This window comes from Triturus cristatus, chromosome 11 (genome assembly GCF_964204655.1).
Source record: "Triturus cristatus chromosome 11, aTriCri1.1, whole genome shotgun sequence".
Taxonomy (NCBI): domain Eukaryota; kingdom Metazoa; phylum Chordata; class Amphibia; order Caudata; family Salamandridae; genus Triturus; species Triturus cristatus.
In genome coordinates this window covers 404,416,790-404,439,801 of record NC_140594.1, presented here as the reverse complement: position 1 = coordinate 404,439,801, position 23,012 = coordinate 404,416,790, and the positions used below count along the sequence as shown (strand labels likewise).

General features: G+C 44.7%; 1 protein-coding gene across 50 annotated transcripts in view; it reads left to right on the top strand.

Annotated features, from left to right (window-relative positions):
- CAMK2B (calcium/calmodulin dependent protein kinase II beta) overlaps window positions 1-23,012 on the top strand; it is a 925,878-nt gene that overhangs the window by 535,314 nt on the left and 367,552 nt on the right. For all 50 annotated transcript variants that reach the window (XM_085635972.1, XM_085635963.1, XM_085635953.1 and 47 more), the window contains exons 9-10: window positions 11,761-11,855; window positions 12,290-12,412. In XM_085635972.1, the coding sequence (XP_085492098.1) occupies window positions 11,761-11,855; window positions 12,290-12,412 (218 nt within the window). The remainder of the gene's footprint in view (window positions 1-11,760; window positions 11,856-12,289; window positions 12,413-23,012) is intronic.

Here is a 23,012-nt window from a genome sequence, read left to right as displayed (position 1 = left end):
ATGCCCCAGCAGATGCCTGGCCAAACAGCCAAGCTGCTGCAGAAGTTTCAGCAGAACTGCAGTCTCGGATACAAACTTATTACGTGAGGGGGACATGGGCCGAGCATTAATAATGCAGGAATGTGCAGCTGAATGGGGTGATGCTTGGCCTCCAGGGATGGATAATTTTAGAGCTGAAACACAGATCTGCTGAGTCTGTGACTTGCAAGATGAATTGGCTCTGCCGTGAAGAATACACAGAGGTTTTATGTAATATGTGGAGCTGCCAGGGGAGGGGGTTGGGGGGCGTAAGAGCACTGTGCTGCAAACACCAAGGAGCAGCTCGAGAACCTCTCGGGAGCCCATGCCCTTTAAAATGCAAAGAAACTTCTCATTGTACAACAAGAAGCTACAAGAGCTGAGTCTGTTCTCACAAAAAGTATGGTGGCCTGAACTTGTTATAAAGCAGCAGCTGGAGCCTGCTAAGTCCCTGCATACATAATACAGCATGAGCGGTAGGCAGAGAAGCCATTGTGCAAGCTATGCAGTAGCAGGTATAGGCAGCCTAGTCCTTGTACACATAGTTCAGCAGCATTTGTGGGCAGCTAACTCACTGCACACAATAGGGTGCAGCAGCTCTCGACAGTTACGTAACTGCACTCATTGTTCGGAAGCATTTGCAGGCAGCTAGAACCCTGTACTCTTTATGCAACAGAGGCACCAGGCCGCTTCCTCTGTGCACAAACAACCAGCAGAACCTGTCCGTTGGTAAGTCCTTGTTTAGACTGTACAGGCATTATTCAGCAGGGTGATTGATCTGCTGCCTACCAACCGCCTACACATGACATTGAGCAGGATCTGCTGTCTACTTAGTTCCTCTACGTGATATTGAGCTAAACATACCGACTCCTATGACCTTGCATGTATTACACAGCAGCACTCGTGGGTTGCTAAGTCACTGTTCATAAAATTTAATAAGAGCTGCTGCGTACTGTGCATCTGCTCACATTTAGCTGCTGGGCAATACGGGCTTCACGCTCGGCAGCAACAGCTGGGTACCAAGTCCCTACATGTATTCCTCAGGCAACCGCTATGATCAAATCTGTTGCTTAAAATGATCTTCTAGAATCCAATTCACCATACATTTGTATAGTCCAAATATTCTCCTTTTCCATGTTAAACAATGCTTTTCAGAAGAGAAGAGGCAGTGCTGTTAGTGGGCCAGTTCTGTTGGTTGTCGGTTCCATCCAGTAAAAAACATAACTGCTGTTCTAGCTGATCGGATTGACTGCCCTTCAGCCAATCCGAACTGGTCCCTGCATCCAGGGCATTCTGAATAGCGAATGGACTGACATTTAGAAGAGCCAGAGCAGCTTGCACCTTTATGGAGCTTTTTGCCTTCTACAATGCAGGGACTGATAAATCCAGGCAGTTTTTCCACAGACAGGATTTCACTTTCACAGGGCAAAAATCTTTTACGCACATGAAGAAACAAGCAATGGCAAAGCCGATCTGTCTCGCCTATGTGAAAGCTATTGTTTTTGTAAATGTGTTTTAGGCATGTTGTACAGCATTGTGACAAAAGATTTTTAAAAATGTTATTATGCGGTGTGTGCTGGCTACGTCATATCGCTTTTTCCCTTTACTTTCAGCCATGCTACACAGCAGCAAGCTGCTATACAACATGGCTAAATAAAGCACAGACAAATCCAATAGCTCTTGCGTAGGCGAGAACTATTGGCTTTGCTAATGCTGGTGTTAAAAACTGTTTTACAGTAAAACATGTATATGATGAATGGCTATCAGTGCTTGAACATGCCATGGATGTTTCTTCCTTCAAACTCTGTGAGGGGTCCGGTAGGACTGGAGGGGTCTGTTGGTGCAGACAGCCTCCTGGAGCATGCTGGTTACCGCAACCCGCCAGGGTCAAACTGGGACAGAAAATGGGCCCAGGCACGAAAAATAAAAGTAGCCCACATTAGCAAACCAGATATCGAAAAATGTGGCCCATATTTGCAAATCCGCCCAAATTTGTACTTGGGGAGACATGCTGTCTAGATGTTTTGGAAGGTGTGGAAGACTTCATGCATTTTACTTTGCAGCAGGCAATGCTTGTGGCAAAAGACTACACTCTGCCTCTCTTTCACTTTCCAACACTCCCTGCATTTACCAAAGCAGCAGTGGAGGACTTTCCTTCTCCCCTATCACAGCAAAGACCTGGAACAACCTCCCCACGCACCTCTGGACCATCACCTCACTTCCAGAATTCCAAATGGCCCTCAAGATCTGACCGTTCGAATAAGCCTCCGGGGCCTTCAAGTGACTGGATACCCTGTCGGGTGATCATCTGTGCTTCATAAATCCTTATTGATTGAATATTAGGGAAATCGACAGTAAAAATATGGCCCATCTGGCCATAAACAGGCACATAAACTGCTAAAAACAATTGCTTACGTACTGACCTGTGAGACCAGCGTACTGGGCACTGCCCGATTGCCCTACAGGCTAGTCTGACCCTGGTAGCCCCCTGTCCTCTGCCCCCCCCAGGACAGCAGCAGCTTTCTCCACAGGACACTGACTTTAGACTGTGATTTCTAGAGGCAGTGACACATGTAGAAGATGGGTGGCCGTGGGTGCTGGAAAACACCAAACATTTTACTCCCTTCCGTGTGTGTTAAGGGGATGAGTGCGCTTATTTTGTCTGCAAGCTCATCAGCTATGCTCACACAGCAGCTATCTAAATCTGGTGTATGGTCCCAATGTCAGCAGGTGGACTTCTGCGCGGTGCATGCACATATTTACAGTTGGTCCATTATTCAGTTGTGACTGAACGTGCAACAAGCAAAGGCTGATGAATGCTGCCTGGCTAGCACATGACTGTCGTGCATTACATCCAATAGCTCAAGGCACTGACCTTTTGCCCCCTTTCTTTGTGTAGGTTACACAATGTTTCCCCAAATAGCAAAAGTGACATTGGATATAAAACCTAAAGAAAAAAAATTAAAAACACAGCTCCTGGCCAGTGAGTCAGCCAGTCTGTTTGAGATTCCTGTAGCATTGTTTCGTCGTGGGTTTGACCTTATTATTATTATTATTATTATTATTATTATTATTATTATTATTATTATTATTATATGTTCTTATATAGCGCTCAACTACCCTTGGGCATCTTGGCGCTTGCCTTGGGAACCCGTCCTGGTTTTTCCCTGTGAGATAACCCGTACTGGGCATCCCCAAGGTGAAAGCCAGGCATCCCGCCGCGGGGGGGCCGTTGTGGAGATTAAGCAAGCTATTGCCCAGAGTTGCAGCGTGGGACCCATGATTAGAATAGGCACTGAGGCGAGAATATCCAGTCCGCGGAATTTATAGCCCGAGACCCTGCCGCGACGGGAATCGAACCCTGGTCCCGGACCAGTGCTCTGCATCGAGGTCTGCCGCTCTAACAATTGAGCCACACTTCTCCACTTGACATCACTTATGAGGGGTTTCAGTGTTGAGGGTGCTTTTTGATGCCAAATGCTCCAGGCTCGAAAGGAAATGGCTCAGCCGCTGTGGGTATGGCATTGAAGGGAAGCAACTGGGCTGCTCCTCTGAATGCTGCAATGGTAAATGGATTTCTTTTTAACTCCTACTTGTATTAATAAATAGAGATTCACTGCACCAAACTTAGTGCCTTGCAGCTGGAATTGAAGTCGCGTTCATGCTGCCCGAACTCCGACTAGACACTGTAGAGGAAGTGTTAATTTTAATGGCATGTGCATTTGTCAGTAGGCTACAATATAGCTAATGGCATAACTGATAACAATAAGACTAAAAACCGAAACTGACATATCGCCCCTGAGTTCCGTATAAATGTGTTCCTTCCTCTGTTAACTCAACAAAAAAAAAGAAAACAAAATTCACTGTTGTGCAATAGTCTCGATTTCAAATATTCAATCCAAACCTAACTGCGTAAGTGGTCTCCTACATTGTGCAATAGGCGCATATCGTGTCCGTCATAATGCCTGCGACTAGCCTCACTAGCAGTTCTCAATTGACTCACGCTGCGATGAGTCACAATGATGTGATAATAGCATCGCTTTGTTTAGAGAGCGGGGCACAACACATGTAACAGACCGCATTGTTGAGTAAAAAAGGCTGCTTTTTGAAACAGGTGCACATCACAAATTTTAACTAGCAAACCACCTTACAAAACTAAAAGCTAGGTATACATCAACTTGAACAACCAATGTCCCCATTCCCAACCCTATGGTCCCCCCACATGCTCACCCCGCAGCTATCTAATTTAACTATAGTGCATTTCAACTATTTCAACTTTATATTCCCCCTACAGCCTATGATTGCATGTATGATCCCCTAAGCATCCAAACGTCCTAAACTAAACTTTGAACTAATTGCCTAACCTCCCTTTGCACATGGTTCACCAACTGGCAGCGCCAACCAAACTTCTGACAAGTCCTTCAAAACTTTCCAGACTCCCTCCACCCAGAACAAGTGAGCCTGCAAACATTTTCTGCCCCCCATCCCCTTTCTTGGCTTGCACATTATTTTGTGGTGATCAGGGTCCTACACAAAACCTCCCTCGATTCCAACAAATATAAATCTATTCCAACTTGTGACAGATGGACTCCCATCAACCCGGAAAAACTCCTGGGCCTCAAATTTAATTCGAAATGGCAAAACCGACCAAGTTCAACCTCCCTGCATAAACGAAACATTTACTGATTTACCTTTCTGCATGCCCTGTCAGTAGCGGCGGGCTTAGTTGCCCCCTCCCCCCTTTCAGGTCCTCCTTGGGATAAACTCTGACCACAAGACAAAGCACCTGGCCTAATTTGCTTTGATCGGTAACAAGTCCTTTTTCATTGCTTCATCAGAACAACCCCCTTCTCTTCCTTCAGAAGGTCATTTTCCCCTAGGTGAATAATCAGCACATCCGGGCACCTACCTCTCGAGAATCCCGTTCAAATATACTCCCTCCAACACCTTCCTCCTTTACAAGTAATTGGGAACAAATGTTTATTGAAATCTAAATTGGCCCCAAAAACTCTCTGATGAGCTTGAAACTCGGCCCACTTGACGAAAGAATGGCCCACCACCCAGATGGCCTCGTCCTCTGCCATTGGACCCTCCACTCAACCTGAAAGAAAACAAAGCAGCAGTAAGGAGTTTAACAAGTCTGGCCCAGCGCACAACCCTCATCGCACAATAGCAGCACATATCACCTGTATAAGTCAAAGAACCATTGCTCCAAGCACATGATGTCTTTGCGTGCGCCCAGCCTTGACTCCCTGCCTCCTACGTTTTACTAGTGCAGAAGGAATGCATGCCATAATCAGCCAGGGGCAATCCTAATTCCTCCAGTGCTTTGTGCAACACAGATATCTGCTGTAACGCCGTAGTCTTCTTCACAGACCTGCCTGAAGCAACTCCACATGTCGCCCATCGCTCACCCCACACCACCGGACATTGCCCTTGTGAACCTACAGCATGCAATACTACGCTCTTACCCTGTACTCTTTGGTCTGTTGTGGAACTAAGGAGCTAAATCTCCCATCATCCCACCCACTGTAAAATATCTTCCCACAGTACTCCTCCCTGACCCCCACCTCGGTCCACCTCACCTCCCCAACTGTAGCCCGTACCCATATTTTGCCTGCCAACTTGTACATAACTGGCTGTGGTAGGGCAACGTGTAGCATTGTGGGAGGCTGACTTAGCCCCTCCATGCCACTCCAACGACCCTACCCGCTGGACACGGAGCGGCTGCTTGCACTCACCCTCACTAAAGATGACGACGCAACCCTCCACTTTTGTATCGGTGAATATGCCACCACCACCACTGCGGTCACACATATTGACGACTGGTGGGTGGGCAGGCCGAGGACACCGCGCCGCCTCACCTCCCCAACCATGAGGCTGAGGTACCCAGCCTCTTTAAGAAGCCACATCGCCTTCGATACTTTGAGCTCTGCCGCAGACATATTATTTACTATATGCCAGTACATATACCTGAACAAACACCAATTATCGAAAAAGCCTTAACTATCTGAAAAAACGCTTAATCTCTTCCCGCCACCAGTTACCAGGTCACTTGAATCTGAAATGGTGGCAGGGAACCAAATTTAGTCCCTTATATAACCTTCATATTTTGGACTACGAATGTAGCCCCAAACAAAATGGCAGTTCTTGGACTGTGCCACTCTCACAATCTGCCCAGGTGTCATACCTCTCTGTAGTCGGCTGCCCCCCAAAATCTCCTTTGCCTCCTGTCACCCAATCGTCACAGGCAGTAATGTAAATCAGTCACCTAGCTGTTAGAAACAGTAATTCAAGTTTGGAATGTATAATTATTTTAACTATAAAACAGACTGACACACCACAGAAAGTCATTCCCAGACTAGTTTCAGCTAAAGCAGCTGCAAAGGGATAAGGAAAATAATGTGCAGTGAATTAATGTTGAGCATAATATTGGCGTTTGGTAGGAGGGTATGTCCAGTGCTTTAAATGGAGATGTAGAAGTGCAGGTACTCACTCCTTGGAGTACCTGTTTGCTCCTGAGAAGTGCCAGTACCATTTCATTAAAAGCATTGAAGCAGTGCTGAGAAGTGCAAATACTCGTCCTTACAAAGCAGTCTAGGTACTCAATACCAGACAGTACATGCTTGTTAGAACTGGGGGTCTCTAGCTGGCTGAGGTAGGTACTTCAGGCCAAATAGGGACCCTTGCTTCTAAGTCAGGAAAAGGAAGGACACCTTCTTAGATAGCCCATGCTCACCCCCTCGGTAGCTTGGCACGAGCAGCCAGGCTTCTCTCCAAGGCAAATGTATAAAGTATTTGCAACCACGCTCTCAGTAATCCAATGATGACACCACAAATGGACTTCACACGAGTTTCATAAAAAACAAGTATATGTTTATATAAAAAGAAATACGCTGAGACCACATGATAAAAATCCAACATATGCGTATTTGTAATATTCCTCCTGGCGGTTATTAGGCCAGCCAGCGCTTGTAGGTTCTGGTGGTATTGATGAGCAATTCTAGATGATCCAATGCAGTCCTAATGCAATGCTATGCAGTTCGTAATGAAAGAATCAGGCACTTCACAATGTAAAAATAATGCAGTTCGTTATGCAACAATCAAGCAGTTCGTAATGCAAAAATAATGCAATGCGTCATGCACTCCGGAACCAATCACGGTGCTTTAGACAGTCTTTCTGCCACTCGTACTGACTCGCGGTCAGCTGCTGCCAACATATGCCCCAACACAGGTATGGTGTAAACCAAAGTGCAGCTCCACACTCCGGCCCCGATACTGCCACTCCTCGGCAAGTACGGGCCGCGATATGAGCTTGAGCAGAGGCTCGCGCTGCAGGGATGGGAGAGGCCGAGAGCGTCTCTCTCCGAGCCCGCACCCCGCCCCAGGCGGCGACGCACGTTAACTGGGGGGGTGCGACCTCGCTCTCCTCTTCTCACGACTTGGACTTCCGCTGTGACTTGGTTGATTCCGGGCAGTGGAACTCGGACCCTCCCCGACGGAGTTGGTTCGAGGTCCCATTCTGGCAACGGCAGGCTCGGGCTGGCGACACAGCTCCTCTGGGGATTCCGGTCCGGGCCGATGGCGATAACGAAGATCCCAGGCTGCAACAAGGCACACGCACACAGCGTCGCGGAGACTCACTTGAGCTCACTTGAGCTTCGTGTGTGCACGTTCACTGGGCAATCTTCACGAAGGTCTCGGGCTGCACAAAGCACATGCACACAGCGTCTCTGAGACTCGCTTGGGCTCCGGGTGTGCACGATCAAAGGACAATCCTCACGAAGGTCTTAGGCTTCACGAAGCACACGCACTCAGCGTCGCAGAGACTCACTTGGGCTCCGGGTGTGCACGATCAAAGGACAATCCTCACGAAGATCTCAGGCTGCATGAAGCACACGCACACAGCGTCGCTGAGACCCATCTGGAAACCTTTGTGTTCCTAAGTTTCCGCAACAGGGAGCCAGCTCTCCTCGGGCCCTTGGGGATAAGTTACTTCAGGACACAGCACACAGCCAAGTAATTTCAAGCAGGTGCACACAGCAAAGTCCCTTTAGCCTCTCCTTGGTTAAATCAGCAAACTTTAGGCCAGCCCCAGAACACACAGCAAGCGTCAGTCCTTTCCTTCAGTCTCTTCAGCTTTTTCTTCAGTGGCAGAGGTTCCTCTTGACCACAACGTAGTTTCAATCCTTTACAGTCTTGAACAGTCCAATTCCAACGTTCAGGGGTTTCAACTCTCATAGTTATACCCCTAAATGTCTTTGAAGTCTTTGTGTCCAAACCAGTTCGTTCTGGGTGTTTCCCTGCCAGTGACACCTTCCTTTGATAGTGGGGGTCTGGATCCTCAATCACTCAGCAGGAGATGGAGCCAATGTTTTATGGCAGCAACCCAGGCCTCTTCACCTCCAGGGGCTACTCCTCCCCCCTACACTCCAGATGCAGGTCAGCCTGTTGCTGTCTCACCTCCTCCCCTGGGTCAAGACATTCCCCAGATCCAATCACTTTCAGATCCAGACAGTCAATCCACAACCAGGCAGAGACCCACAGAAATGTTAGAGCACAAAAACCCAGCCACTTCTAAAAGAGTGGTTTCTAAACACACAATGCAAAAACCACCTTCACAAAAAGATGTGTTATTAAATTGTGAGTTCAGGCACACCAAACTTCACCTCCATCTTAAGCCTAGGGTAAGATAGGCTGGAAACATACTACACAGCCTTCCCCAGTCTGTCCTATGGGCAAGATGGCCTTTCAACAGTAAAAAACGAAATGAAGAGAATTTCACTGTTGGGACATGGTACACACCTCATTACATGTCCTACCTTTCACATACACTGCACCCTGCCCAGGGGGGTACCTTGGACCTACCATAGGGGTGTCTGATGTGCATTGAAAGGGAAGGGTAAGGCCTGGCAAGTGGGTGCACTAGTCAGGAAAAATGGCAGTTTAACAAACTGCGCGCAGGCACTGCAGTGGCAGGCCTGAGTTCTCTCTTTAAGGCTACTTTTGTGGGTGGCACAATTAGTGCTGCAGGCCCACTAGTAGCATTTGCATTACTAGCCTTTTACTAGGGACTTTACTAGTAAGGCAAACATACCAGTCATGGACAACCAATTACCATTACACTTTATACAGGGAACACTTGCACTTTGACACTGATCAGCAGTGGCAAAGTGCCCAAAGCATCTAAGTTGGCAACACCATGTCAGAAAAAAGGTCTAGGGGGAATGCAAAAAGTTTAGGGAACTTTAGCCAAAAAGGGCAAAGTCCAACAATGCCCATTTAAAGCACTGGGTATGTCAAAGGCACTACAAGCCCAATTCGCAATATTGTAAACTGCTGGTGGGAGAACATTGTAGCTATAGTCTGAATACAAGAATGAGGATTTCTCAACAATCGAGATGCTGTTCATCACAAACTATGCTACAGGCTGAGCAAATAGGTTTGAGTCGCAATAAGAGGCTGCAGGATCATGTCTGTGGGTTGTGGTTTGAGTGAAGAGAGCTGTTAGTGCAAGCAGTTGAGGGGAACGGTCAGTGCAAGCGGTGCAAACAGTATACCTAAGCGCAGCAGTAGTCATACAACTGCATTACCTAGGCACCACGGGGTTCTGGTCATTGCTGGGACATCTTCACCCCACTGAAGAGGGGATGGGGCAAGGAATAACAGTTGGCAAGCAGCAATGACGACATTAAAAGCAACAATAGAAGAAAATAGTATGCGTATCGGAGTGTGGGCAGTATGAATAAATCAACCAGTACTTCGTCCATTCTCCATCAAAGGAGAATAACACAAGAGGAAGTCAACCCAGGACCCACTTACTCAATGAGAACCAAAAAAAAAAGTGACGTTGGTGCCAACCAATGGTAAAAAAAAACAGGCAGGTTCTAAGCCAAGGGTCTGCAACTTTTTTTGTAATAAGAGCTACTTATGTTAAGTGGAAATCATCCCGAGCTACTAATACTAGTCATGTAATAGTGACCACCCCATCCAAGATTCTCAGCAGTAATCACTTCAGTGTATGAGGCAGAGTTTCCTGCACTAATGTAAAAAAATCTTTTGTGAATTTGAAGCGACTGTACATGGGTAATACGTAAAAGCCATGGCTGCAATCCCCCTGCCACTAAGGTAATAGGAGTAATAAACCTCCCCAACTCAATAATATAACCGCTTTAAAAACATTTTGAAAATGCTCTATTTTTTGTCAAACATCAAAGTTATGAGTTCTGAGAATAGACACATTTTCATCTTGAGAACATGCTTTTAAATTTGAGTATACTAAATTATAATTTAACCAAGCAAAAGCTTCTATATTAATAGGCTAGACTGAACACAGGAGAGTTACTCACAGTTGCTGGAGAGCTACCGGTAGCTCACGAGCTACCTGCTGGCGACACCTGCTCTAAAAGCCCCCAACCCGCTTTTTAATTTTATTTTATTAAGAACAATAGACTTGATGGACCTACTGTTTAGGTGAGACCCAAAAAGGCAAAGTTCTCTAGTTTGGTGAACATTTTTGTCCAGAGCTATAGGTGTACCTTTTTGGACATGAAAGTGATAATCTTCACCCAAAATGCGTTTAGATTTCATAAAGTAGTATGGTTAGAAGGTAGCGGTTGTCCCCGGCTTTCTAGGAACAGTGAAACATTGAAAATGGGGCCTCAATGGAACCTCCAATGCGTTGTCATAAATGTTATAATTTGGGAGTGCCCCAACCCTGCTTTAGGGAGTCGGGAAGAAGAATGAATTTATAACACTACTGGTAATAAGGAAAAATGCTTTGGAACGTCCATCCCTCAGTAATCTTGTGGCCATTTCTGGTAAATATGCTGGTATCTCCTAATCCTGTTTCCATTATTAAAACATCTGAGTTGTAATTGGATATCTTGTATGGGGCTTTCTGACAGTTTTTGGGTAGAGTATTGTTGTATTAGAGTCTATAATTATAATTAGACTATTATGGAAGGACCAATAGAGAGCTGAATGTACTCCGGTTAAAGTGGACACTGCAGCCCTTTTCACTAGAGTTCTAATGTGGGAATTTGTCCATGTATACCATTTGAAAATCCAATTATATGTTTTGTAAACACAACTGTTTGCACTCCGATAATAAGAGCGTTTTCCAGAAAGGCCAGGCATTCCTCAAGATCCATGTAGATACATTTATCATCCTGAGTTTCTATATTGATTTGCTCCTCTATAGTATTCACAGTTTGACTTTTGCTGGAGAAGAACATTTTGCTGTTCTCTTCTGTTAGGATCTGAATAGCTTCCACCCTCTCTAACTGAGGAACATATTGGCGCAATATCTGACATTACAATTGTACTAGAGTCGGTGGTATGTATCTGAGCAACATGGGTATACAATACTTACATGTAATGAAAATCAAAAATGTATTTGTATCGTCATTGTTCTCTTGAAGTGTGCATCTTAAGAGAATTGTTCTGGGGTGCTTCTTCACAGCTGAAAGTTAGGCACACCCTGTAAATCTAGGAGATAAGCTCATTGCATGAACTATTCTTACAGGAAAATAGCTTAACCTTCCTAAAACTCCATAATTGTCAGTCTTGGCTATAGAGGGCATATTTGTATTCATGTTGCACAGTGGTACTTATGATGTTGTTAGTACTGCGCCTACTATGGCAGTACTGCCCTTTTGCTCTAATCACCAGTTTATCATTTTCCTTGACTACTTCTCGAAACCACTCCCTCACCTTTTACCGCTTTTTCTTTTTCTTTAGGGGTGATCCTTTACATCCTTCTGGTTGGATACCCCCCTTTTTGGGATGAAGACCAGCACAAGCTGTACCAACAGATCAAAGCTGGAGCTTATGATGTGAGTAATAACCTGAAAATTATTCCTTGGTATGTAAATTTTGCCTAACTGATGAGAGGCCGGATAGGCGGCAGAGCTATGTTTGGAGTTCTCTCCTTGTTAAAACCTATGGCCCTTATTACAAATTGGGCATAATGGATTGAGGTATCACTACGATGGTACCTTTTTTTTTTTTGTTTCGTTCATTTGAACCCTATCCGGGACCCTATTGTTGCATGTTAGTTATACCTTTAACAAAGTATGGAAGGTGCAGCATTCATTTACTTCTGAGCTCCGACAGACATGCTGTGTGACGACAGGCTGTTTTGTGCCCAAGATTAATTGGAGAGCACTGAGCAAATGAGCCTGCCAACTTTTGAGACTCTCTGAACTTGCCTGCCTGTTTGTGAATGTTTTTTTACAGTCTTGTCTCTTGTTATCTTTCCTGTTTTCAGTTTCCATCCCCAGAGTGGGATACCGTCACACCTGAAGCCAAAAACCTTATAAACCAGATGCTCACCATAAATCCCGCCAAACGAATCACAGCACACGAGGCGCTCAAGCACCCATGGGTCTGCGTAAGTAATCTCAGCAGTGCATCGTCTCATTTGTCATCTCCCATAAAGTGGCATTTTACTTGGCATGAAAAGCCTCTATTTCATCCCTTACTGACGTATTCCTTCAGAGGATTGGGGTGGATCGCAATGTGAAAAGTAGATGAGACCTGCACCGTTCTCAAGGGAAGAAAAGTCTTAAACATTAGCAAGACTTTTAGATCTTGCCAAGGATCCTGTTTAGCCGACTTATCAGAAATCCTATAAACCATCCAAAGTCAGCGGCGAAACAACTGCACTGACCATGAAGCCATATGCAATGCACAGTTGTGAGATCACACCAGACACTGCTACGAACAGTATGACTTACTTGAATTCATTACATTAATAACACAATATTGTAAAATACACTTGAAACTAAATATTAACAGCATTATTGAAACACTTTAGGCCCTGTTAACAATGGTAAATTCGATTGTAGGTGTATATTTATAACCTAATTTATCTTTATATACCTGCTAAGAGTTCAGAAAGGGCTTTCTGGTAGATGTATGTTCATTTGCGAGTGTGGATTTCTCCACCATGCTTGGCAATATTTAAAGTTTTTCGCATGTTGGACCAGGGAAATCACATTTTTATTGCATCATCCCCTGTAACTAAGTTCACAAATCAGAAAGGTATGGTAATACCACACCCGTAGTATGGTATTTACAGAGTGCAATATTTGCGCCCAGAAGCTCAGATTTTAAATTAAGCCCAGCGACTAACCCTTACAGAAAGATGACTAGTGCCACTTGTTGTCCTAAAAATGTCTTCTGCATGAGAGGTAAACAGTAGTCGTTGGAATATGCTGCCTGCTATAACAACCCAACCTAATGGTAGTTGTCACTGCCCGACCAGTATGTATCCAATCTTTTCTGAAGAGCAGGCAGGCCATAGTAACCTCTTTGAAACATCTAATTGCTCCTGTGTCCTTTACCTTTAACTTACCTGCTGGCTGCAGTATCAGGTTGGACCTCGACAAGATTTATGTAGTAAAAGTAACTTCAGTAGTGGAACCCCATTGCTATAATTGCTTGTTGATCCTCACCTTTGGAACCTAACTCTGTGTGGCTCGTCATCGCAGCCCAGTTCTTTTTTTTCTTTTTTTTTCTTTTCTGTCTATCAACAGGAAGCATAATTTGGCTTCCCCCTGAGTTCCACATTGCTCCTTTCACACATGTAGCTGAAAATGTCTTGTGAGCATCGGAAGGCGTTCAGCAGCAGACCCTCATAGGGTGTGTGTTTAATGTTTATAAACCTAACCATCTGAAGTTGTCTGCCTATGTTTTGCAGTAATTTGGAAGAGGTCTTTGAAGAACCATTTTTTAGAGATAAAGTGCGAAACAAGTTCCTTGACTTAGAAGTGTAATGATCACTAATGCACTTAGCAAAGATTGACCAGGTTGCTTGGTTTCCATAATGGTAAAGCCTTTATGTATGAATGTAAAGGTCACCACACCAATTCCAGAGATTTTCTCTCTTTTCTGACTGAGACCCTTCAGGCATATGCACTTGCAAGTCCAGAGGTCCTGCAGTACCTTAGGGTCTTTTCACACAGATAATTTTGCATGCCATTTTACAGTCCGAGTGCTTGAAGGTAGATCTGGCGTACATAGCCAAATCTAGGTAGAAAAGTGATAGACCTTTAGGCAGGTCTTTTCATTGAGAGGGATTAAGTCATTTCAGCCTATTTCTTCCAGATTCCCAGGACTGAATCATGTATACCTGTGCTCAAGGCTTTCAAGAAGAAATTAGTTATCAGACTGGTAGGAAAAACTGCCTTGGACATGTCCTTTTCTGCGGATTCCCCTAAAAAGCGAGAAAAAATAAGACAAAATAGATAAAGAAATATATAATGATACATCCGTACAAGGTTTCTCCCACTTGATACATAACCTAACAAATTCACGTTTCTCTTTTCCTCTAAGCACTGTTGTGTTTCAGTCTTCTTTGACACTTTGTCAGCCTGAAGTCATTGTGATCTTGGATTCCGACAATGAAGGAGAGTTTAATCTTAAAGAGTATCTCTCTTAATGTGTTTTTGTGCAAAACACTACTTGTTACTTAACCAATGACACTTAGTGTTGATCTCTGTAGAGGTGAGGGGGACCTGTTACATTGTGTAGAAAAGAGAGCGGTCGACCTTGAAGCTAGGGAACTGGGTTAGAGTCTCGACAGGGACGCTCGCTCAACATTCTGTGATTAATGGCGAATCACTTAATCTCCCCGTGACAATGAATGTATCCATTTGTAACACAACTTTTGTTCATGTAAAGCGCTCAGATACCTTTGAGTCTAGTTTGTGCTACAACAAAAAAGTTATTTTGTGAGTGGTATGTTGGTGTTCGTATAATGAAAGCCGGGGTATCCATGCCTCGGTTTTCACCAGGAGATCTCAATATGCCACTCTGTTTAATTTTATCTAAACCCCTCCATTGTTTATCAATAGCGTACAGGCACAAAGGTCAGTGTTACCAAGTGTCTACCTAACTTTGTGAATCTTGGTCCTTGCTGGATGCCTTTGACTTTTTTTCTTTGTATTGCCACAAAGAAAACTGGAACATCTACAATATAATCAGAAGAAAAAAACTGCTCTTTTTCATTAGACCAAAGTTGTGGAAAGCACAACAATATTACTGATTCAGTATTGAAATATATAACGTTTGAGGTCTTTCATTCATTGGCATATGAAGTAAAAAAATACTCAGACAAAAGCACAAACAGCATCTAATCCATTCCATCTTTTTTCGCCTGCTTCCTGCAGAACCTCATGCTTTGAGACTCTGGGAGATCCTAATATTTCTTCACAACTTTTTCAATTTTCAGTAGCCCTGGGTTAAAACAGACGCAGACGGTCGTGTTATTGAGGATGGAAGTGAGCTTTGATACCCAGCTTCACAGATTGATAATATTTTGTTTTTTAAATCTTTTTATTTATCCGTGCTCAAGCAACAATACAGTGAGATTATATTGTACAGTATATCATTAACCCATTCATCAGAGTAGACAATAGTCATATTAACAATCCCTTTCGATATTCCCAGCTAACCTAGTGATACCCAGTTCTTCTCACGATACCTAACTGACCCCGTCTACAGCCCCTGGTATTCCGGCCAATCCCCCATACCGTCTCATTTATGTGGACATCCTCTACTCAAATAAATTGTACGCTCAGCTTGCCAGCACTAATATCGGTCTGCCTCCCAGTCAGCCAGTCTCGATAGAGATGCCGCCTCCAGCCCCATGCTATATTGTGCTTGGCTACTACCACAGCCATCGCCAACCATAATCTTTTTATATCTTGGCCAGGTCTCCGCCCCAGGGATCAGCAGCAAAAGCTATTTAGCTTCCAATGAGACCTCCAACCCATCCACTTCTGCCATGATCCTCACTACTTCTGTCCAATATTTATGAATCAATAGACAGTCCCGTAATAGGTGGCAAAAGGTATCTTCTTGGCCACATCCCCGCTGACACAATGTGTTTTCAGCTCTTCCCAAGCAATATAGTAGTGGCCTGGAGTAATGTTCTATGTAAAATCTTGATTTGGATTAGTCTGAAGCGAGACCTTATGGCTACCTCCCTCGGGCCCTGCATTGCCTCCAGCCAGTCCTCATCTAATGGTCCAAGATCATTCTCACAAGCTGCCCTCAGTTGCCCCAATGGATTTGGTGCATTGTTTATCAATTTTTTATGTATTAGTGAGATCGCCTTGTCGGTTAAAGGGTCTGTCAGAAGTTGGTCTTCCAACAGGCTGCCTCAACTAACACTTCACCCTCACGGATGTGGCCCCGGAAAATGCGTTCCAACTGTAGGTATCTGAGCCACTCACTTTCACCCAGGTCATATTCCTGTTGAAGAGTCGCGAAGGAAATGTAGACCAGTCACCTCCATATGTCTCCTAATTTTTCCAGTCCTATTAGTACCATTTATGAAAGCCCTGCAACTCCCCCACTCCCTGAAGGTCACTATCCCAGAGTGGAGTCATCTCAGTCAGCCTTTTCTCCCACCCCAGACAATCTGTGTCCGCTCTCCAAGCCATCACAACTGTTTTGGTATGGAAACGCAGACTACGTTCACTCTTCCTATGGTACAGTAGGTGGGGGCTATCCCCTGTCACTCTTTGCCATTCCGTCTACTCTATATGCTGGCTCCGCTTGGTCTCCAAATACCCAGTCGTTCACTGTAACCAACTGTGCGGCCAGGGAATACTTCTTGACATCAGACACAGGCAGCCAAACTCTTCTCTGCAACTTTTGCATGGCTATGCGAAAGGTACCGCCTTTCCACAATAATAGTCCTAGTTATGCCTCTGGAAAACAGGCTGGTGGAATTGGAAAGGGCGTGTTTCGTAAATATATATCAGACGCGGGAGAGTCATCATATTAAATATGACTGCTCTGCCCATTAATGAGAGTAGGAGTAACCGCCAATGGTGAGCATCCCTACAGAATCTGTCCAATTGGATGGCCAGGTTCATAATATTAAAGGTCTGCACCTGTCTGGTCACTTTAAACCCTAAGTACTTGAATCCAGTCACCTCAACTGGTACTATACATCTAGATGCCAATAGCTGTACTGTCCCCACCAGTGGGAAAAGTAGGGAATTGTCCCAATTTATACGATAACCTGAGTGATTCCAAATATGTGGGAAATTGGCAGTCTCTGATGAATGGACTGCATGGGTCTCATGACATATAGTAGGACATCTTCCGCATATATTAAGTTACGTTTATTCCATTCACCTTCCACCCAGATTCCCCAGACAAGGGGATCTTTACTCAGCCAGGCCGCCAATGGCTCTAGTGCCAAATCAAAGAACTTTGGGGACGGGGGAAACCCTGTCTCGTACCCTTCCCAAGGGCAAACACTCTGGACGAGTTAATAACTCTGGACACTGAGTTATTAACTCGCACGCTTGCCAGTTGGTGGGCGTATGAGCCTGACCCAGCCAATAAATCTATACCCAAAATCCAGTTGTGGTAGAACTGTAAAAGATAACTCCATTACACAATATCGAATGCCATTTTAGTCTCTATGGAGAGAAGATCCTCCGGCTCCACAAGAGCGGATTCTGTCACATGCATGATCCCATATAGTCTGCGCAGGTTCAAATGTGTCCCCTTTTGTGGCATAAATCCGGATTGATCCAGATGTATCAAGGAGGTAATCACTGTTCACTGACTAAGTGCCAAAGCCTTGGCCAGTACTTTAGCCTCGTAGTTAAGCAATGAAATGGGTCTATAAGATCCACATCCACAGTCCGTTGGCGGTTTACCCTCTTTAGGGATCACCACTATCACTACCATTCTTTGGTCCTTGACCAAAGAACATCTTTATTAACCCCTTGAAACATTTCTTGAAGGTGCTCTGCTGATTTGTCTAACATGCATCTGAATGCCTCCACCGGTAGGCCATTTGGCCCCACTACTTTCCCCGATTGAAGGGTGCGGACTGCCCGACTCAGTTCTTTTACGGTCAGGTCTTCATCTAACATGCCTTTGTCTTTGTCAGTCAACTGAGGTAGGGTCACATCCCCTCAGGAATTCCTCAGTCAGTACCTGACACATCGGTGGTGTACGTGTAAAAAGCCTCATAGTAATTAGCGAACTCCTCAGCGACAGGGGCGTAGGAGACACTAAAATTCTGGGGGGGGACAGGGACAACCTTGTGCACTTTCCAGTGACCCTATACAAATCAACGCCAGTTAAACAAATACAATTGCATACTTTCGAAGTGAAATATTGAGAAAAGCAGGCATGTAGTCACAGTTTGCATGTATGCTTTATTGTTATTTACATTCATATAGTAATGAGACCAAATGTTTAAAAAAAACATATATGAATCTTGCATCTTAATGCACAAAGCAAACAAAGGCCGCTGACTTAGGGTGGGGGCGTCTTGTTTGCAAGTGCATTATGGTTTGAAAAGTACGTGCCACTGACACAATATATATAGGCAATAAGTCCATAAATTAAACTGTGTCCACAGACCAAACAAAAAAAATAATAATTTTACAATTATTTTTTTCACATTTTCATTTATTTTTCTAAAATGATGCTATACATACTACTGTTAGGCGCTTTACTGTCTTGGTTATATTGTATTCTCTCAATAATTCTTTACTTTTTGCTGTCGTTTTGATATGTTTGAAATGTTTGAATCAACTTTAAATATTGTTTGGCTTTGTGCATATGATTGTTTTCTTTCTATAAAATCCATTGTGTCAAAGTCTATTTTATAATGTATTTGATGTATATGTAATAATTGAACATCAGTAGCAATTTTGCTACCACAGTTACAGTAGTATGTATAGCATCATTTTAGAAAAATAAATGAAAATGTGAAAAAAATAACATTTTTTTTTTGTTGTTTTGTTTTTTTTGTTTGGTCTGTGGACACAGTTTAATTTATGGACTTATTGCGTATATATATTGTGTCAGTGGGGGGAACGTGTTCCTGTTTTTTGTATTGATTATTCCCTGACTACCTTCCCCTCCCATTCATTGCTTCAGGGTCCCTCTTTGTTGTACTATTGAAAAGTACCTGCTGCTGCATTCCTGGTCTCCAGCAATTTTCAGGCAACAATAAAAATGTGAAGATAACTTTGGTGATTAATGTTCTTTTTTTGAGAGAGATCGAAGGCTTGTCTAGTGAAAGTTTTAATTCAAAAGGTCAGTGAGTTACTGCTTTTGTCTGAGATATTCTTTTGGTATTTGAAGTTTATAAGTTAAAATCCTAACATTGAACAGTGAGCTATTAACCGTCATCAAAGAGCTGCATAAAAACTTCAATGTATCGATTAGAACGTTATGATTTTTCCCCAGTCTTTCCCTATCCTAATGTTGGAAAATGGGTTCATTAGGATAGAAATCCATTCTGATTATTGAAGAGAACCCCCCAACCATGGTGTTATGTTTTACATTCTGAGTTTGTGTTTCTCTAGTGTTGCAAAGCCGCCCTGGGCACTCCCCAACTTTTTGCTGACTGGTACTGGTGGTACCTGACTGACTGACCCTGGCCTCTGCCTAAACAGCCAGTTCTATTCTGAAAGAGGCACTTAAAAATACAGTGAAAACACCTACATACACTAGGGTGCACTATGGGTTAGGGTACCCCCTATGATTGGCATGACCTCTCCTATAAGGCCCTAGTACATAATAGGGCAGGGGGATTAGAACTACTTTTAAGTCCCTAGAATATAATAAGGCATGGCAGTTTAGAGGCCAGCAGCCCTTTCTGCGCTTGCATGTGTGCACTGCTGAAGCCTGAGGTCAGTTTAAAAGTAGCCCTGTGTTATAGGGCTGCTTTTAAAATGCAAATTGTGCCCAAACTCGACTTTTGGGTTTGGGGAACTTACAAATTGATCAACTACAATGTTGGGGCAAAATTAAGTGGAAAAATGTTTTCCACTTAACTATGGCTGTCTCATATTTGCCACATAGTACATCATCTGCTGCATAATCTAACGATTTCCTCCAAAACAATTTTGTAGCTCAAACGGATCCCAAATTACTAAAAGAAATGTGACTTGTGTTGCTGTGAAGTTTAGGGCCCTTTGCAAAGGTTAGTAAAGAAAACAATTGGTCCCAGACACTCCTAATGACACTCAAGTTAGTACCTGTAGGAGAGTGTAGTATGCAATCAATTCATACAACCGAAAATGTATAATGTAAAGGCACATTCAACAGGGAAATCTCATAGATAAGAGGCCAACCAAAGTCAATTAAATTGCAAACATCAATTTATTTCCCGCTGAATCATATTCATAAAATGCAAACTTGGGGGCTGACTACGATGGCAGGCGGACTTCAGTACCACCGCCATCGAATCGGGGAATGGGACCTCTGGCCTTCAAGGTGGAGGCCCCACGATAGGTATTACAATGCGACTGCCACTACGGTGTTCGCAGTGCGTATCTTTTACATTGCAGCAGGTGCTGCTGGCTGCATCATCCGCTGCAAAGTAAAAAAAAAAAAAAGGAACATATATCGGTGCCTGCCACATGGTGCAGTGATATGTTGTGGGGCATCATAGATGCCCCCCAGGACCCATGTCTGGGGGCCTGGGGTAAAGGGGCCTACTACGGGCCCCCAATGTCCCTTTCGCCAGCATTTCCATGGCAGGTTAACCGCTATTGATAAGCTGGCGGGTAAGGGACATCGTAATCCCTGCTGCGGTGCATGGTAGGCACCACCAGCATTGTAGGAACCACGAGCCCCTCCACCACACCGGCGGGCTCAAGAAGCCCGTCGGGTGCGTGGTGGTTGGTCTTTCCGACCGCCAGGTAACCACCCGCCATTGTAATATGGCGGGCTGTGATGCAGTCACCAATGGCGGTGGGACCGCCACCGACGGGGTGACGTGGCGGTCCCACTGCCATTATAATCACCCCCTAAGTTTGGTGTGCATGCAAATCCTACATTGCCAACCCCTGGCAAGTTGCACTGCTAGTGCTGGAAAAAGGCCAATGGAGGTACCAATGGGTGAGGTGGACTGGCCTCAAGGGTCTTGTGACCTCAGTGACAGATTCACTGTCGATCTAGGATGTGCTTCTTCATATGCCTGCCCGTAAGACTGGAATTGAACTGCAGTATGGATTGTGGTGGACAGGTCCACCTGCGGGTGCTAAGACACCTGGGCTTCTAAGGTCTATCGGGCCTTCTAAGGTGTAGCATCGGAATAAGCTCTGTCAGGAGTGTGGTATGGTGAACTGGTCATGAAGGTCTGAACATGGTTCTCCAGTTCCAAATTCAGCAGCTCTGGCCAGAGTGCCACATTCTCTCCCACACTGAACACCATACTGCCCCACTGAGAGAAACTCGCACTGCCTTCAGCACAACTCAATTGTGCTGCGACTAAATTCAAATTATGCACTAGACAACAGTAAAATGCTGCCTGAAAAAAAATGAATAACACCCTGGAAAAAGCAAACACTCATAGGGAATGCAAGAATAAGCAAAGCATGTGAACTGTAATCAGAAAAAAACATGGTTACCTTAACGGTTTTAAACTCATTATTCAGAAATCAGTAAGTGATTTTGCCTGAAAAGTTCAAGACATGGCTACAGGACCAGGAAGGGACCCCTTTCAATGTCCATTGCTTATATCCTTTCAAAATATATGCAGTTTGGTTTAAAAAAGACCACATCCCCAAACACAGAGCCGCATTTTATAAGCTAAAATAATTAAAAAGTTGAAAACTATCATATTAAACGTTTCCACTCTACCCATCAACCAGGTATTGCAGTCCCTTTAGGAATGGCGCACTTACCCACCCTGGGAAAACAATGTTGTTCAAAGAAAGAAGATAAAAAGAAAGTAGCGCTTTCACTGGCAAACTCTGTAAAGTGGCGCTAATGTGTGTGGGTGTAAATAACAGTCTGGCCTGTCTGCTGTCCACTCTGTATTGCTTTATTTAGGTATTTAACTATTTTTTCTCTCCATTCCGAGGTTTTTCTTTTCAATAGAAAACGGTCAGAAAATGAGGACATTTACAGCCAAAGTGTTCAGCCTTTTTTGGATCAATTTCACAGGGGAACAAATAAAAAAAAGGAGAGGCAAGAGAGAGTACCTTAAGAGCTGCCTCTTGAAATCAGCACGTAAGCAGGAGCGAGACAGAGACAGAAAGAGATGGAGGAATAAAGAGAGGAGGGCAGCCGCCAGAGGCAGATCAGGAGTAGTGGACACGGTCCTTGCCATGAAGGAAAAGAGACAGCGTTTATTTTTTCTCCGTTCTCTGCCCTTCCCAGAACGGCTGAGCCTTCCTGCAGCATAACAAAAGGCAGAGAGCGGGTGGCCTCTGACTCCAGGCAGGTCAAGTGCAGGGCCATTAGGTAGCGCTTTCGCGTGCTAATGGCCCTGCGATAACAGAAGGGAGAGGGGAAATTCCTTTGCCCCCTCGTCCCCCGTGTCCCCCCCACTCCAAAATGTGGGGGGGATATATCCCCCGCGTCCCCCACACTTCCTACGCCCATGCTCAGCGATCTTGTTTCTGGTGACTTGTGGCTTCCCTTTCTCATCCTTTATCCCAGCCACACCAGCAGTTTACTTGCTTTATCTGCCACATCGTATAAACGGTGCTGGGTGGCCAATGCCTGTGCCCGGGAGCAATGTTCTTAATTCCCATTACTGCAATTGTCACAGATGCCCCAATGGGGACGAGGCCGTCTTCCCCCCCCCCCCCCCAGCCGTATGAGACTCCAAGAGTGCGATGTCCCTCTCCAGAGGTACACGTTTCAGGTTTCGTTCTTTTTTTGATTGCTCCTATGCAGGCTTAGGCATGGCTGCTCAACTGTTTTAAATGCCTCCCACAGCACTACGGGCAAACCCACCAATCCCAGGCTCTGTTTAAAGAAGAGCTCGCCCGTTTCCTCATACTCAATCTAAATTCCCTTTCTTTGAGGAACCAGGGGTCAATCCTTAGGGGCAGAACATGGTCCCTCATCGGACGTTCGTACCACTCTAACTAGAGCGTGATCTGTCACTGCCCGTGCCACATGCACGGCCATCTTAAAATCACCCAAGCTATTAGTCTGTGTGACCATATAGTCCAAGCGGGCCAAGCTCCCGTGTGCTGCAG